The following is a 17,436-nucleotide window of genomic DNA, read 5'->3' as shown; positions in this document are numbered from 1 at the left end:
ACAGCCTCGCAGTCAGGTGTGGACCTGTGTCTCCTACATTCCTCCCTGGTGGTTCTCACAGGAGATATGGCTGACCCCTCAGTTTGCTCCTGTCTGACTTGGGTCTTCCAGCGGTGTCACAGAAGACATTAGCCTGGCCTGTCTAATGTTTTATCAGCGAGAATGGGAATGTGGTGGCTTGCAGGCCTCTCAGCTGATGTGGGACTGAGGGAGGTCAGCCACGATGGTGACTTTATAAGTAGACGTTTCCTCGGGGTCAGATGCCTTTCCAGTGATGTGTTCTGGGAAAAGGGCCCTGTGATTCAGCAGTATTTAGCAGTGTCCCTTCCTTCATCATTCATTTCTCTTGCCAGCTCTGAAATGTCCCAAGCCGCTGATGTCTGGGTGGGTCTGGGTGGGTTTATGACACCTGTCCTGCTTTCTGTCTCCTAATCTGCACCCTTGAATGTGTGTTCCACGTCTTATCTCCCATTTTTTTTTCTTTAGAGATGGGAAGTGGCTGCTAGGATTCAAAGGAACTATTTAAATCTCGCCTGACTTCCTTTTCTTTGCTAATTGTTCTCCCCCATCCAGAGGCAGCTTGTCAGCTGTTTCTTTGATTTGGCTGTTAAGATAAGGGCCGGGAACTAAAGAGAAGGGGGTGGGTTGTAGTTCATGAATGTGGGAGTGGGCACAGCCACTTTGCTTTCTGTGTCACCTGTGAATTCATGGGTGCCTCAGACCACAGTGTGTATTTCTCATTTGTCTATCCCAGCCTGGGATATTCTCCAGCACATGTGAATTCATGGGTGCCTCAGACCACAGTGTGTATTTCTCATTTGTCTATCCTAGCCTGGGATATTCTCCAGCACATGTGAATTCATGGGTGCCTCAGACCACAGTGTGTATCTTTCATTTGTCTATCCCAGCCTGGGATATTCTCCAGCATGTGTGCATTCTTTAGGACACATTTCTCGCAGTGTCCCAGATAAAGAAAGAGGGAGGATAGAGATAGCTAGATGGATAGATAGATAGATGATAGGTAGGTAGGTAGGTAGGTAGGTAGGTAGGTAGATAGATAATAGATAGACAGCCAGTGCTGACTGACATCAATAGAGGTTCTAGACCTCCAGACAGCTTGTATATCAGACCTTATTATGCATAGCCTGTGTTGCTACAATCAACGTGAGCACCCACTACAAGTTAAATTTGGCTTTCTAAAGGCAATGATTGCACACAGTGACAGATGTACAGAGGCACGGGACACTTGGCACTCTGTCCAGCATGTTGTTCCTGAAGCGAGGCACTTAATCATGCAATTTATAAAGTAGCTGTTCAAGGACAGGGAGTGAGCTTGTCACTTCTCGTATGCCCTGCTGTGGCATCTCTAAGGGCTCTGGGGGATGGACAGGCCTTGAGTGGCTCTGTTGGTTTGGAATTCCATGAGTGAGCTCAGGATTTCCACAAAGTGAGCTGCTGGATACCTGGGAGACAAGAGGGTGTCCTTTGGGATCTTGGCTGATGAGTACCTGGGAGACAAGAGGGTGTCCTCTGGGATCTTGGCTGCTGAGTCTCCTCAGCTGTAGCATCTCTTTCAGACCTTGGACCTTAGGGGTGAGGCACTGTGCTGGCAAGCTCGCCCTGCCTCAGTGCTTGGTGCCAACTTCCCTCCCTGTCTCTCTAACATAGCTGCCCTTGGTCATCTGCCCTCGAATCTTTTTTTTTAAAGTAGCAAATTAAATGGGAAGATTCATGTTTTTATACCGTGCCATCTATAATCTATTTTATGGGAAGGCTATTGCCTCGTAATTAACAAACTGCAATGGAATTCATTTCCATATCTTGCTTACTGGCCAAAGAACTTAACATTTAATCTATCAGTATTAAGGAATTAAGAACATGAAAGCAGGCAATGCTACTATAAATTTAGTATGACTCTATAGACCTCTATGAAATAGGCCTAGGAAAAATGACACAAAGAGTTTAAATTTAAATTATTGTTAGTTTTAAAATAATTGGACCATAGCCTGGCTTCAGGTATGGCCCCAGTGCAGCTCCTATAGGCTTGGATGTCAGTTTTGAGATGCAGTGAAACAAGCAGCCTAGGAAAGCCGTTTTCAAGTATTGAGGTCCCCCCACCCCCACGTCATTCTTCACTGTTATGTCTTCCACCTTCTTCACTGACATTTAAATCAAGGTGTTTTTGATCCCAAGCAAAATGATAACAGAAGCCCAGCTTCTTGCTTTGTTTCTTCGAGTGCCTGTGTTTTGAAGGAACTGATGTTTTGTGGAAACAGATTAAAATCCCTCTCTGTGATGGCTCAGGTCTGTTTGACAGTGACTTCCAGGCTCACGACATTGGATCCCAGGGGAAAACGGGCCCAGTGCTGATAATTACTTGATAACTTGTCGAGGGAGGGGAGTTAACGACGGACACCAAGCGTATATGCCATCGGATATGTGTGGGCTGCAACATGAGTCCTGGGACCTCATTAGAGGATACGTTGGTGTGCAGTGGCCTTGCAAACAGGAAACAACCCAATACGTGATCAAATTTGACCCCTGGAATAAATACTGCTGCCAGGTCAGCCAGGCAGGGGTGGGCATCTCTATTGACCCTGGGAAAACTGATTTTTAGAGAATCCAGATGGTGGGCATTGGAGCTAAGGCCATAATCTTCTTGCTCCTGGCTGGAGTTCTTTCCCCATCAGAACAAGTAATGGACGGGAGACAAAGTCAGATTCCTCCTGGGTCTGCTCCCCCCGGAGCCTAGATGCCTGTCCTTTTCAGTTGAGGTTGAAACGCCAGGTTCCTAGCCTCCATCTTTTGGGTTATTTTATTTTCTTGTTTTTCTAGTAAACGTTTTTTATGTCCTAATTTACTTTTGAGGCTCTCTGGCAAGTTTCCTCATGTTTAAACCCAGACTGTTGTATACTTTTATATTATTAGTTCTAGATATTGCTCTCGGGGTTAGATCTCCTCCCCTCCCCTCCTTATCCTTTTCTTTTTGAGACAGTTTCTTGCAACCTTGAACTCTAGATTCCTCCCAACTGAGTGCTGGGGTTTTCGGGATGTGTGGACAAGCCTGGCTTGTCAGGATATTTATTTCATTGGTATTGTTCATGTTTTCTGTTACCACAGACAAAAAAAAAATGTTCATGGCCAGACTGTGGCATTTCCTGACATTTATATGTCCTAGTTCTGTTTCAAGACCCCGTCACACCCACACACGCTCTCAAGTTGACGTCCTCACCCTCCAAGGGCTACTTAGGAACAGAGGGTATTTTTCAGATTTCCCGTTAACGCAAAACACACTCTTTAAACTGTTGGTTCAGAGATAACAAAGACAAGCAAACTTATCTTTATGGGCAAAAGATTTATTCTTTTTTTGTCTGAACTCAGGAAAGAGCCACCCCCCTGTGAAGTCTTGTTATCAATTATCTATGTTCTCCAAGTATCAGCCCTTCCCTAAATAAATCCTCTGTTAAGCCAGAGCGGAGAATTATTTGACCATTTTCGTGGAATCTGGAAAGAGAGGGGCAGGCACGCTGCCGGCAGAACGTGACATCACGGCAGTTCTGGGCAGCCCTTAGGATCATCGTCTCATGGTGCCCAGATCAGGGGCCATCCAGCATTCCTCTAAAGTCTACCGTGTTCTCTGAGGACAGCCTTCACTGAAGGGAAAGTATCCTGGTGGGGTTAGTAGCAAAAAGGCTGCTACGGGTCAGGTCACAGAGATGGGGTATTTAGGTGTCCCCTGACCTAAGGGGACACTGACCTGGGTGTTTGAGCTGTGGCAACATTGCTTTACTGTCTACATGAAGGTTGCCTCCTTGCTCTGTGGCCTGGCATCCCCAGAGTGACCTCCTGTGTGGGCTGAACCTATCGTGCCTGCCCACCCGAAAGACCCCCTAGGGAACTTTGTGCCAGGGAAGAGCGTAGGATGACTTCTACAAATAAAGACAGAACAAGGCAATGGAGCAAAGCCTCTACTCGCTGTGGGGTGCTTTGCCACCCTGGGCTGTGTTCAGTTCTGTGCCCATGAGCCTCTTCCCTCTAACTTCATTGGCCCTGGTGACCCGATTCAGCCCCCTTCTTGCTGCTGTGCTCAGTGTACACAGTCATCCAGGGACACGGCTAGCAGTTCCCAGCCTGGCATTCAGTACCATGGAGGCCTTCTGCTTTAAATGAATATTTATTTATTTATTTGATCAATTATTAATTCACTCGTGCATTCTTTCACTCTTTGCTTTTTTTTTTCTTTTTCTTTGTAACACGCTGTAGCCTAGGTTGGCCTGCAGCTCATTGTGCAGCTCAGGCTGGCTTTGAACTTGTGGCCAGTTCTGTCGCTGGGTGTGAACCTCCACGCCTGACTTGTATGAATCTCTTTCCCTTCTCCCCTCGAGTCTCACACACTACAGTGAGGAGGGGAGCCAAAGGTGAACCTTGAGTATGTTCAGCTGCCCTGTCCTCTGTGTACCTGCTTGTAGGACTCAGTTGCTTTCTGTGCTCTGTGCTTTTCGCATGCCGTCACTTAACCAGCCAGATCTTCTCGGTTTACAAAGTAGGTGCAAAAGTTAGACTGGAAAATACCCATGATGCAGAGTGGAAGGGAGGTGAGAGTGGGAACTAGGAAGAGTGGATCTCCTCATTCAGTACAACTGATATTCACCAATTAAACCAGGAGAATCGTGGTTCCTTGTTCCTGCAGCCACAGCGCCTTGTTGCTCCATAGTCCCAACATATAGGCTTTTTGTTTCCTACTTAAAGTTCTTTCCTAGACAGTTCTACTTTCTAAGGCCTTTGTCAAGCTCACATCTCTCTGTTGCGCCCTTGACTGTGTGTGTATACATACACGCATGCACACATTGGTGCAGAGGTGAGACAGGGTCTCTTGTAGGCTGACTTGAGCTCACCCTCTTGCCTCTGCCTCTTGAGTACAGGGATTTCAGGTCCTGCCACCCCACCCAACATTTGATGCACTCCTGCTGTTAACAGCCTAGATCTACTAGAGACGCGTGGACCCAGCGCTCCCTCTGGTGGCCAGACCGAGAGCCACAGAGGACTGGCTGCCCAGTAGAGACTAAGGTTTCCTGAGTCTCCTGTGTCTACACTTCGCTGAGGAGGGATCTAGCTAGGATCCCTTTGTGTGTCCTAGGGTTAGATGTCACTGCCCTGCAGGTAGAGCTCCCGGGAGCTACCCGTGTTAGGGAACCGGTGGGGGAGGGGGCTGGGGTGAAAGGTCTGGCATCTAATGAAAGCCGTGGGGGAGGGGGTCCTTCCAACGAGGGTTTAGCTCAGCTCCCAAGGCTGAGCAAAAATATACTCTGCAGGTGTGGGACCTCCTTTGGTTTCCCTGAGATTCTGGCTGAAGGTCACGGACAGGTGGGGAAGAGCCCGCAGCACCCTGCGAGCACAGAGGCAGGAGGCCAGCGTGGGAACCTGCATGCTTCAGGGAGCACGCCCCTGAAGGATGAGACAGAGAACTCCCATGTGCGAGATGTCTGCATCTTCGCCCTAGCGGTTTGCCAGCACGCCAGTCTGCTGCCGCTTCTCCTCCGTCGGTGACCTCCTTCTTGGCCAGTTTGCTGTTGGAGGACTGGCTCCATGGGAAAGTTTTGACTAGTCTATGTTAGGAGGGTATTTGCTGCTCTTGGTTATTCTTGTGTTGAGTGAACAATTCACTGTGTCTCCTCACGGCCTAGACTGCGGTGAGCCCCATCGTGAACTCGCTAGCCGTGTTGACACCGAGGCCCATGGTTAACTTGCTGGCAGGGTTGAGGTTTGTGTTGGACCGTGGTAGACCCGACACTTCCTGCAGTTCAGTGACCCTGTCTCCTGTACTACCTTTGATTCTTTGAGAAATCTGTAGAGCAGAAGGGAAACAGAACTGCAGTGCTGCCCTCCCCTTGCTCAGCTGTGTGGGTCCTGTGCCCGTTCCCTACAGCAGAGCGGTGTCAAACACAAGGCATGCAGGGAGCTCCCAGAGGGCCCCTGTCACGGGAGCTTTTCCATGACCTGCTGACACAGATTGCAGCCTGCCTACAACTTTCCCAGCAGTATCGCATTCCGGAAATGGTCCTGCAGATGCCTGTTTGGCTAGGCTCAAGGGACTGAACATGTGGAATTTTGGTGGAGTGCCAGGGTCCCCTGTTGACCATGGTCCCCCGTTGACCGTGATTCTCCCGTTGACCATGGCCCAGCATCCCAGATAGCTTCCTAGTAGCCACATGCACAGGGAGCTATGGACAGAAAATGCACAGGTTTTTGTCTCTCAGCTCTGCTCAGTCTTGAGTGGAAAGTAACATCTCAGGGTACCGGACGACAGAAAGGCACAGCTGCCTCAGGACCATGTCCAAGGCAGAGATTTTCCTGTTGCTGTTTAGCTGGGAGCAGAGGCATCAGCTAGGCACTAATGGGGCCTCAAGGACTAAGCCTGTGCCCGGAACCCTGGCTCGTTCCTGCCCAGGATTTCCCAACATGCAAAGCTGGTAGGACGTGTTCATGTATTTGCCCCTTGCGTGAGGTGCATCATGCTCTTGGTTATCTCACAATCCTGCCTCCTGCACGCCGAACACTAACCGAGTAAAGATGAGGTAGAGGGTGGATTGCATTCTTCAAACAGCATTGATCATCTGATTCCTTGTGTTTTCTGTGCAAACCCATGGAGATCCTCCTGCCCATGTTTTGCTCCGGGTATTAGGAAGCATCTTTGCCTGTGCTGTGGTTCCCATGGAGATCTATGATCCTATTGATTAGAATGTGAAAAATCAGTTAAAATTTGATTGAAATGGGGGTTCTATGTTGGCCCTTGAAACAGCCATAATTCATCCATTTAAAAATTTATTTTATATAGGCTAAATTAAACATTTGTTGAGTTTTATTTTATGAATAAGTGTGTTTTGTCTGCATGTATGTATATGTGCTACATGTATGTCCAGTGCCCGCAGAGACCAGAAGAGAAGGCATCTAACCCTCCTGGAACTGGAATTACAGTTGGTTGTGAGCCACCATGTCGGTGCTGGGAACCAAACCCTTGTTTGATTCTGCAAGAGCAGTCAGTGCTCTTAACCACAGAGCCATTTCTCCAGTGCCTTAGATAAACATTATAGAAACAGAATTTCAACTTATCATTGAGGATGAACTCATTATGTAGCCCAGGCTAGCCTCAAACTTGCATCAATCCTTCTTCCTCGGCGTTCCAAATGCTAGGATTAGAGTCACCACCCTGGCCATCGTGTTTGCTTTTGATAATGGGATTTTTGATGGCCATTTATTTTAGATACAGTTTGTGTTCGTTCTAGAAATTCCCTACTATATCAACGTCACGAGTTCTGGGTGCTTTGTGTTTGACTTTCTGGCTGAGACGCTAGTTGAACCTTAATTAAGCTCTTTTTATGGTGTTCTGAGAGCAGGGACGTGGTCAGGTTTACAAAGGCACCTTTTCTCTCCACATTTTACAGCATCTTTATGTGCTTGCCGTAGATGATACGGTCAGCAGACGTTATGAGTTTCTCCAGCATGAATCTGTTTCAAGCCTAATTTGGAACGGCTAACGTCAGCCCCAAGATGACGCTGCAGGCTGCTTTCATCTTCATAAACAACGGCACTTTGTTTCTCCTCTCCAGGTTCCGAGTTTCCCCGGAGAACATAGCCAAAATGGCTTTCCTTGATGGATACAGTCTTTACACGGAGACAGATTGGGTTTAAACTTCCATATATAGTTAAATGGCTTTGGGGGCTAGAGAGGGTGAGCTTTTTTTTTTTAATTGATGAATACTATTGGTGTGCATTTATTAGGCACAATGGGGTAATTTGACAGCTGCATTTGGTCTCTATCAGTCTGGTTAGTTCAGGGTGGCCCGTGTCTCGGCATCTTCAGGCATCTCCTGGTTTAGTGCTGAAAATCTGTATATTCTCTCTTTGACTGGCACGGTTCCTCACAACAGCAAACTCACAAAGCTTGGTCACATTGAAGCTTTTGTGTAATGTTTTACAAGCTTCTCTTGGTGACTATCCCTTCCTCCATTGCTGGGACTAGAACCCAGGGACCCACATGCTAGGTAAATGTTCTGTTACTAAGCTATACCCCCAGCTCCTTATCTTTAATGTCGCTCACCATTGTGGTAAACCGTGGCTGTGGTGGTCAGTTGTGCCTAGGACCAACCGAGTGGCCACCCTGTCCTTTGACTTCGCCTGTCCCACACTGTGGGAACTGGATGACAGGGGAGCTCTTCCTCCTCCACTCTGCACTTGGCCCTGAGCTTCAGGGTGGTCACAGCTGGACTATTGCCCACTGCAGCTGCAGAGTCTGGCTCAGAAACCCCTGGCACCGATGGCCTCTGCACGGCGTGTCCGGCTCTCTCCTCTCCCTTCTTCCCCAGGGGAAATCTCTGCTAGAAGCAGGATGGAGCCATTTGGCTCCAGTGCAGCTGCGTCGTGTGCCAGCTCATTGTATAGTTGCTTGAGTGCTTGTCCCTTCTATCTGTTCTGCCTGTGTTCTCATGGTAAGCTCAGAGAGGACACGGGGCATCTAAATAGGAATGTGCAGTTTTTACTGGAAAAATAAAAAACAGGAAATTTTTTTAAAATGGGGAGTAGCAAAAATTTTGTGATGGAATCACTTCCTTTTTAGCTGATTTCAAAACCCTTGAGAGATGCAGTTGCTTAATTCCTCTAGTGGTATTTGGGGAAGAATGTGTCCTTGTGTGAAGGCCAGTCTGGGAATTCAGATTTTTCTTCTGTGTTCCCAGGAGTGTGCGGGGGTCACCAGTGACTTGTGACCAGTCAGTTCAGGATGGGTGTTGAACTTTCCCTACAGCAGGAACTCAAGAGGGTCTGTTTCACTGGCTGATGTCATGCTGTGGGTTCCTTTAATATGCTACTGGGAACCAGCTTGCTCTAGTGACCTAGATAAGGAAGGGCCTGGGGTGGGCTGACTTCATTTCTAATTCTGGTTCAGCGCTGACTCAGTGAAAATCTGGGAGGAATCAGTTCATCTGGCTCCAGTCCGCACTGTGCTCATTCCATGATTAAAATGAGAAATAATAAAAAAAAATCTTATCTCTGTTGGTCTTCTGGTGATACTGCCAATATCAATTAAGTACTAAAAATACCCCACAGACATACTAGAAAGTTCTCCAGTGACGTGCCCTCCTTATTGCCTCCCCAGCTCATGTTGGGTTATTTGAGGATACACGATTCAGTTTTTATTTTATTACTATTTTTTATTATTTTGGGGGCCAGCTGTTCGCAGTTCAGTTGTGTTCTATTTTGAGCACAGCTCTTTTACATCCAAGGACTGGGCACTCCAGTTTGGTGGCCCATATGACAGCGCCTTAGTAGTCAGCGTGTTTCCTGCCACCATCATGATTTAGCATTTCCTGTGTTTGCATGGTGCCACCACCATGACTCAGCATTTTCTACAGTTGCATGATGCCACCATCATGACTCAGCATTTCTCACAGGTGCATGGTGCCACCACCATGACTCAGCATTTCTCACTGGTGCATGGTGCCACCACCATGACTCAGCATTTACTATGGTTGCATGGTGCCACCATCATGACTCAGCATTTACCATGGTTGCATGGTGCCACCATCATGACTCAGCATTTCCTACAGTTGCATGGTGCCACCACCATGACTCAGCATTTCCCACAGTTGCATAATGCCATCACCATGACTCAGCATTTCCCACAGTTGCATGGTGCCGCCAGCATGACTCAGCATTTCTCACAGTTGCATGGTGCCACCATCATGATTCAGCATTTACCGTGGTTGCATGGTGCCACTACCATGACAGTCTGAGGGTGAATGTATTTGCTTCACTCAGCATTTGTACAAGACTTGGAAATCACCTTCCTCAGCACTCACCAGACATTGGGAGAAGGATCCAGCGTCCATGTCAAACTAGATTTGAGGGCACACGGTGTGCTTGATTTGGCTTCTTCTAGTAGATTCTATTGGTACTGGCCCAAGGGTGCTTCCAAAGTATAGGAATTTACTACATCCCCTCTTCTTTGAAATGTAAAAATATTGTCCCCTATTTATTCACATGCACTCCATGAAAGCCAGGGGTCACCTTCACACTTTTGTATTTATAAAGACCCAAGGGGTTGGCGAGGCACCCTCAACTGCCAGGACAGGTTGACAGTTTGGAGGAAAGCGTGGCTTTGGAGGGGCTGCCTTGTCTTGTTTGGATGACGTGATGGTAGACATCTTTTAGTAACTCATGGTGTGTGAAATGCTATGCGGAGGTGAACGGTTACGTGTAATGCACACCACACCAGGTCTTCTTTACTTTGCACTAACGAAGCCTCGAGAGGAGCTCTGGGTTTGAAGCAATCCCGCTGGCCCGCTCCGAAGCGCCTCCTGCTGGCCCGCTCCGAAGCGCCTCCTGCTGGCCCGCTCCGAAGCGCCTCCTGCTGGCCCGCTCCGAAGCGCCTCCTGCTTTGAAGTCAGCTATAACAGGTTATTTGCGATATGGAGAAAATGGACTTATGGTTTTTTTTAAATTGATAATCAAAACCTGCCAATCTTCCTAAAAAATCACTTGTTCCCTTTTGCTGCACACCGCACACTGTCCCTTGGTTCAAAGCTGGGTCCCTCCTTCCTGTGTGTTTTCACCTCGCCAGGGTTTCTTTTTTGTTTGGTCTCAACCATGTGGTCTGACATCCCTCCCCAGCCCCCTCAGCCTTTCTCCGGCCCATATTTCCTCGTATTCTGAGTCCTTTTGTCTCTCCTTGTACTTATTTTGCATTCATCTTTGGAAGGTCAGCCTAAGGCCCAGAGTCTCACAGTTTTTCTCATCGTTCTTTGTTCTTTCCCAGTGTATTGCAACCCTTGTCAAACATTTCTACCTTGAGTGATATTCCTTATTTTAAAAGTCACATTTCTTATTTCATTTCTGGGTTGGGGCAGAGACTACCAGTAAACTTTCATCTTTTCTTTTGAAAAAGGGCTTGACCCAAGCCCACTATGGAACTATTGATCATTTGTGGCTGAGATCAGAACTCTGATCGTCACCATTTCTGAGAGGTCTGCAGAGAGAGACATGACTGACCATGGCATCACAGCATGTCCTCTATGGATAGCAAAAAGGTGCTAGGAACTGGCTGAGATTGTAACCAACTCACTGAAAAAAACTTTACTAGTTTTAGTTTACAGACTTTACATATTATAAAGCTCTTAATATGTACAAAACATTTTGTTAGGTGTTGAATATTAAGAACTCAACATGAGGCACTGGAGAGGGCTGCATCATCCATTCTCAGACACTCATTGTGAACTCTTGCAATGCTGAGTAGAACTTAGAAAGACTTAGGCTTCAGTCCATTTCCTTTGACAAAACAGCCAATAGGATGAGCAGATTGATTGGTGGGTAGATGGATGGATGGATAGATGGATAGATGAGTACATGGATGGGAAGATGGATGGCGTATTGGATATATGTTAAGAGAGATGATGAGCAGATGGTATGTGAGTGCATAGGCAGGCAGATATATAGGTGGATGGATATGGAAGGGCAAATGGAGGGGAAGATGGATGTGCGGATGGATGGGTGGGTGAGAGGGTGGGTAGGTGAATGGATGGATGGTTGGATGGATGGACGGATGGACGGACGGATGGATGGATAGATGGATGGATGGGTAGGTGGGTGGGCAGATGGATAGGTGGTTGGATGGGTAGATGGATGGATGGGTAGATGGATGGGTGAGTGGATGGATAGATGGTAGATGGATGGGTGAGTGGATGGGTAGATGGTAGATGGATAGATGGACTGATGGATGGTGTGTGGGTGGATGGATGGGTGAGTGGATGGGTAGATGAATGGAAAGATGAGTGGGTGGATGGTTGGATGGGTGAATGGATAGATAGAAGGATGGGTGAATGAGTGGATAGATGGCAGATGGATAGATGAATGGATAATGGATGGAAGAATGGGTTGGTAGGTAGGTGAGAAGAGATTTGTTGTTAAAATTGACTGCTATGATTGGGAGACTGAGTTGTACCACGTGTCACCTGAAAGTGGGTGACTTAAGGAAGCCAGGGGTGTAGCTCCATCCAAGGCTGCAAGCCTGAGAACCTGGGGACTGCTGGCAAAGTCTGCAAGTCTGAAGACTGAGGATTTGAACTGGTGATGTCAAGGACAGAAGAAGGTTGGTGTCAACCCAGAAGGCACCAGAATTCCCCTCTGCTCTGACTGTTAGGGACTCTGCTGGCTGTTGTTCCAGCCTTCACCACTTAGAGACAATCCTCCCTCCCTCTGCTCCCCCATTCAGATGCTGTCTTTAGAGCAAGGCTTTGCAGGCACAGCCAGGCTAACATCCCCAACACCCATCACAGTTGACTGATCTCCCTTGCCCTCCGTCTGACCTCTGTGCTTTTCTGCAGGGAGAAAGAGGCTTTCCAGGGTTACAAGGTGTCATTGGGTTTCCTGGGATGCAAGGACCCGAGGGGCCACATGGACCACCAGGACAAAAGGTGAGCTTGACTGGTATGGAGGAGGGCCGGATTGCAAATGTCTCCAGTCTTGTGACAGTGGCCTGAGCCATCCTTATGGTATCTCTGTTTTGTTGTAGGGTGATACTGGAGAACCTGGACTTCCTGGCACAAAAGGGACAAGAGTAAGTACAGTGCCTGGTGACCCTGAGGACCGAGGTGTCTAGAGCTCAGTGGAACCTTTGCCCCAGGGGCAGCCAGCCTGCCAGCCTGCCTCCTTCCCTCCCTCCCTTCCCCCTCCCTCCCTCCCTTCCTCCCTTTCTCGCTCCCTCTCTTCTGCCTCTCCTCACTGTCATGGGCCATCACCTTTCTTACCTGTGGACTGCTGTGGGCTGCCATGGGCCATCACCCTTTTTACCTGCAGGCTGCTACTGTATGTAAGCAGAATTCCCTTGCTAGATGAGCTTGCTCATTCTTGTTCATTCTTTTTCAAGGCTCCCTTATAGACATTTTAATTTGGAAGAGGGGGTCGTTAATTATCTGTCCAAAGTCATTAGAGGGAGAAAACGTCATTGAATGTAGAGAGAAGTTTTCAGAACTGAACTCTTTACTTTCTCTACTGCGTCATTTCCGGAGAGAACAAAGACGATGCTTTCTGGGCAGAGAGAAGCCTAGGACAGCGTCTGGAAATGTTTGGCTGTGGTTATATAGTGAAGAGGAGGTGGGATGGTGGTGTCTGATGCTCCTTGGCATTCTCATGGGCGCGTGGGGCTGCGAGAGGGGGAACACTGTCGTCACTCTCTGGATCGGCCACACTTGACTGCTTAGGAATTAGAAGGCAAGGGCTCTCGCAACAGATAGATTTGAGTTTATCCCACGAGCAGTTCTTCATAAAGTGTTTATGATTTTAATGTGGATTGAACATTCATTTGAACTCAGATAACACAAGAGATCCAGTGAGAACAATGTTATTCTGTGTATTCACAACCTTGATTTTAGAGACAAGAAAGAGTGTGCACACACACACACACACACACACACACACACACATTCCTTTAGGTCTACACCTTTTGCTGAGTCTCAGTGCTTCCTTCCCAGAATGCTCTCTGCTCGGTGCTCATGTTCTAAGCTCTTTGACTGGGAAGGTGTGAAGGAGTAGTAAGGTTCCCTGTGATTGGCTGAAACGCTTTTGTTCTGTCTTTACAGGGACCTCCTGGAATAGCTGGCTACCCTGGGAACCCCGGGCTTCCTGTACGTATACAAAATACACACATGGATTTCATGAACTGTCCTACCACCTGGTGAGTTCCTATTTTGTTGACTTCTTCGTTTGATTGATTGCAGGGTATTCCTGGCCAAGATGGTCCGCCAGGTCCTCCAGGTATCCCAGGATGCAACGGTACAAAGGTAAGCTTAGACCCAAGACCCTGCCTTGTGCACCCACACGTAGCTTCATGCTACAGTGCAGTCACTACCTTGAAGCTCGCTTTCTCGCATGAAAAAAATGCAGCTTCCCCACATTTAATGTACGGAAAAGACAGCGGTTCCTTTCTACTTCTATGCTTTAGCCTAAAATTGTTCTTTTAAAGATTTTATCTGGAATCTACTAAATCAAGCCCAGATCTGCTTTCCTGAGTCTTTTATTTCTGTCGCTCTTGCTGGGGAGTTCGGGGTTCTCCACCCGGTGTCTTACTCGTATCAGACTGTGCATGCTGCCACTGAGGCAGCTGTTCTAAAGTGTGGGACAGTGATGTCTGATGTGAAGTGTTGGGGTGTGCATGCATGTGTGACATTTCCCATGTCTCCTAGGGAGAGAGAGGTCCGCTTGGTCCTCCCGGCTTGCCTGGATTCACCGGGAGTCCTGTGAGTATCTGATTACTCAAATAGATTTTCTTTTTCTAATTATTGTTTGTTGCTCATATCTTATTACTTCTCATGTTTTTGGAGAAACAAAAGTTATAGCTAAACTTCTTTCTTTTCTAGGGACCACAGGGGTCGCCAGGAATAAAGGTATGTTTAATTTAATTTCATTTCCCTGGGTTCCTCATAAGAAATCAATCAAAAATACTCTACACAAATGCTTTAAACTCTGTTATATGAAAAGGATATATAAATCACACAGAGAGACTTAGGCACCAGGCTATGCCAAGCCGTGGGCATGCTGTGAGCCTTAGGAAGAATTCAGGAAGTGATTCTGGCACAGGCCACTATGGTTCATTGGCCAGTTGGTCTACTTGGTGAGCTCTAGGCCAGAGGAAGAAAAAAGAAAAAACCAAGCAAACCAAAAAAGCCACAAACAAACAAAAACCAAGCTGGATAGTGCTTGGGGAATAACCTCCAGAGTTGTCCTGTGTCCCCCCAACTCCCCAGGCCTAACTCCCAGCCTGGGGTCAGTCCCACCCCAGTATTGAGTGGATTCCAATTTTCTTTATGTGTCTTTCAATATTTGCATGTTTTTCTTCTTTTTCCCTCTTCTAGGGAGACCCTGGTGAAATTATCGGCCACATCCCTGGAATACCTTTGAAAGGGGAAAGAGGATTCCCTGGTGCCCCTGGCACGCCGGTAAGTCTTTGCTGCATGCATCGAGTCTCCCCCCGGGTGGACTGCAGTATCGTAATCCTTTCTTGTCTCACCTAACCGTAGGGCCCACCAGGAGTGCCAGGACTCCAGGGACCTGTTGGTCCTCCAGGATTTACCGGGCCACCGGTAAGTGTCGAGGATGGTCACGCGGAGGAGAGAAGTGGCGCTCTGTGGACTGACCGAGAATCTTGTGCTGTGGCTCTTTCTTAGCTCAGCTTCTTTGTTAGGAGAAAGTGTAACTGACACCTCCGGCCCCCAACTCCCAGAGCTGTGGGAAATGGGACCCTTAAGGCATTCTGGGACAGATGGCCTGGAAGCCAGACTGAAGGTCACTGGGGTGGGCTCTGCCCTTGGTGCAGGGGAGATGGGTTGCAGAGGCAGGGGCATATTAGAATTTAAGGGTCAGTTAGGAACAGGGCACAGACCTGGATGGGACCCTGAGGTGAACTTAGCGCCTGGAACACTGGGGAGGCCGCCCCACCCCTGGCTGACATTCCTTTGCAGGATGAGGGAGACTTTCCCTCATTCCCACACTCCCGCAGCACAGAAAAGTTAGCGTGAAAACATTTATTTACTAAGAACGGACAGAGGTGATTGAGTTTGTGGTCTGTAACACCCGACTGCTCATCCTCTCAGAGAACCTCAGGCTCATATTTATATTTAATATCTTTTCTTTTTGTATCGTTTTGTCCATATGTATAGATAGAACCCATTCACCTTCCTATGGGTCAATGACATCTTTTTATATCACAGAGTGGCCGGCTTTTCTTTTTCTTTCTTTTGTTATTTCTTTCTTTCTTTTTTTTAAAAAATGATTTAGGGGCGCATTCTGAAATTTTCTTGAAAGTATGGGACCATTTTTTGGCATCACCACCCTCTACTCCCCAGAAGAATTGGCTTTTCATGGTAGAACTCTGCATCTGAAGAGGGAAGGTGCTGGACCCATGTGGGCTGCTCCAGCTAGGAGCACAGGCTGGTACCTGCAGGCCTTCAGCACCCAAGGGGCAGTCCTTAGCCCTTGATGGATTTCTGCCCCCTTCATTATTGTCCTGACCCATAGCTGGCTGTCTTCAAGGCTTTATATGTCTGAGGAGTCACATCCTTCTCCTACAGCAGAGTCTCAGGATGGAGTCAATACAAAGACTGTGCATGTCTGCTTCTCCTTTGTTGGAGAAAATACCCAAATAAAACCATCTACAAGGAGGCCGGATTATCTCCGCTCATGGTCTCAGGGGTTTTGATTCGCACAGTCCTAGGCTCTGTGATTCTGAGCCTGTGGGGAGACAGCACTGTGATGGGGAACGTGAGGTATAGTTGAGACATGACAGAGGAACAGGGGAAGTGTGGGGACAAGATGCCTCCTTCAAAGGAGCAACCCTATGGACTCACATTCTCCATTCATGCCCCCCACCCCAGCAAGTCCCTTCCGTTATAGACACATCAGTGGTTAAGCACCCCTGTGATGCTGTCACCTCTGAATAGTGCCACCAGCTGGGGACTATGTCACCCCCTTTTCTGTGGTGCGGAGGGGTACTTCATCGTTCAGATCATAGTTGATTTCGAATATTGTTTAACTAAAACGCTCTCTCTTTCAGGGTCCCCCAGGCCCTCCTGGCCCCCCTGGAGAAAAGGTAAAGGTTTTTTCTTTTATTATTCTTGGCCTTCATGAAGGCTTATGTTGAGTTGCCATGGTCTGTAAAGAGCTTTGGAAAGCCACGTCTTCTCACCCATAGATGGGACTCCCTGTCAGTATTAGTACTGTCTGTTCGTCTCTCTGTTGATTATCATCGGTCATTCATTTTCCTGTTATCCAGCAACCCCTACTATCCTCCTTCCCCCTCCTCATCTTTGAGACCCTCCAATCCCTTCTACTCACCCCTTAGCAATCTCTTAGATTTATTGATTATTCCCTTACTTTTCTGAGCTCAGAGTTCAAAACCCTTACATAAACAAATTCTTTATTATAGTGTTTATAAAAATCCTTTCACGGTTATTGCATCCAGCGTGGCTTTTCTGGCAAAGCGTATATGGTGTTTGTAGGACAAAAGTATTGCTTGAAGCCTAACACCTGTCTCACCTGTGTGGTGCTTTGAGGATGTCTGGCCAAAGTGACAGACAGCCTTAACAATAAAGCGTCATTTGTAACCAACAGGGGCAGATGGGCGCCAGCTCCCAAGGACCAAAAGGTGACAAGGTGAGTGAGTGCCCAGTATGGTTCCTCTGCATGTTCCTGAGTTTGGAGGGGACATGGGTCAACTTCCAGGATTGCAGAATTTGTTCCGCCTTGCCAAGAAATGAGGCCGATTGTGGCGCCCAGTGACTTATTGGAACAGGGCTCAGTCAACACATACATCAGCTCTCAAATTCATGTCCAAAGAGTGACATTTAACTTGCCTCCTAGTAGCATCTATGAAACCCAACCATGGGAGAGGCC

General features: G+C 47.7%; 1 protein-coding gene across 1 annotated transcript in view; it reads left to right on the top strand.

Annotated features, from left to right (window-relative positions):
* Col4a1 (collagen type IV alpha 1 chain) overlaps positions 1-17,436 on the top strand; it is a 114,080-nt gene that overhangs the window by 54,378 nt on the left and 42,266 nt on the right. Inside the window, exons 3-12 of the mRNA XM_075986139.1 lie at positions 12,375-12,464; positions 12,563-12,607; positions 13,629-13,673; positions 13,767-13,829; positions 14,232-14,285; positions 14,406-14,432; positions 14,901-14,984; positions 15,066-15,128; positions 16,598-16,633; positions 17,155-17,196. Coding sequence (XP_075842254.1) covers positions 12,375-12,464; positions 12,563-12,607; positions 13,629-13,673; positions 13,767-13,829; positions 14,232-14,285; positions 14,406-14,432; positions 14,901-14,984; positions 15,066-15,128; positions 16,598-16,633; positions 17,155-17,196 — 549 coding nt within the window. The remainder of the gene's footprint in view (positions 1-12,374; positions 12,465-12,562; positions 12,608-13,628; positions 13,674-13,766; positions 13,830-14,231; positions 14,286-14,405; positions 14,433-14,900; positions 14,985-15,065; positions 15,129-16,597; positions 16,634-17,154; positions 17,197-17,436) is intronic.

The sequence above is a fragment of the Microtus pennsylvanicus genome, chromosome 9 (genome assembly GCF_037038515.1).
Source record: "Microtus pennsylvanicus isolate mMicPen1 chromosome 9, mMicPen1.hap1, whole genome shotgun sequence".
NCBI lineage: Eukaryota > Metazoa > Chordata > Mammalia > Rodentia > Cricetidae > Microtus > Microtus pennsylvanicus.
The sequence above is the reverse complement of the archived record's forward strand: the minus strand, read 5'-3'. Positions and strand labels throughout refer to the sequence as shown.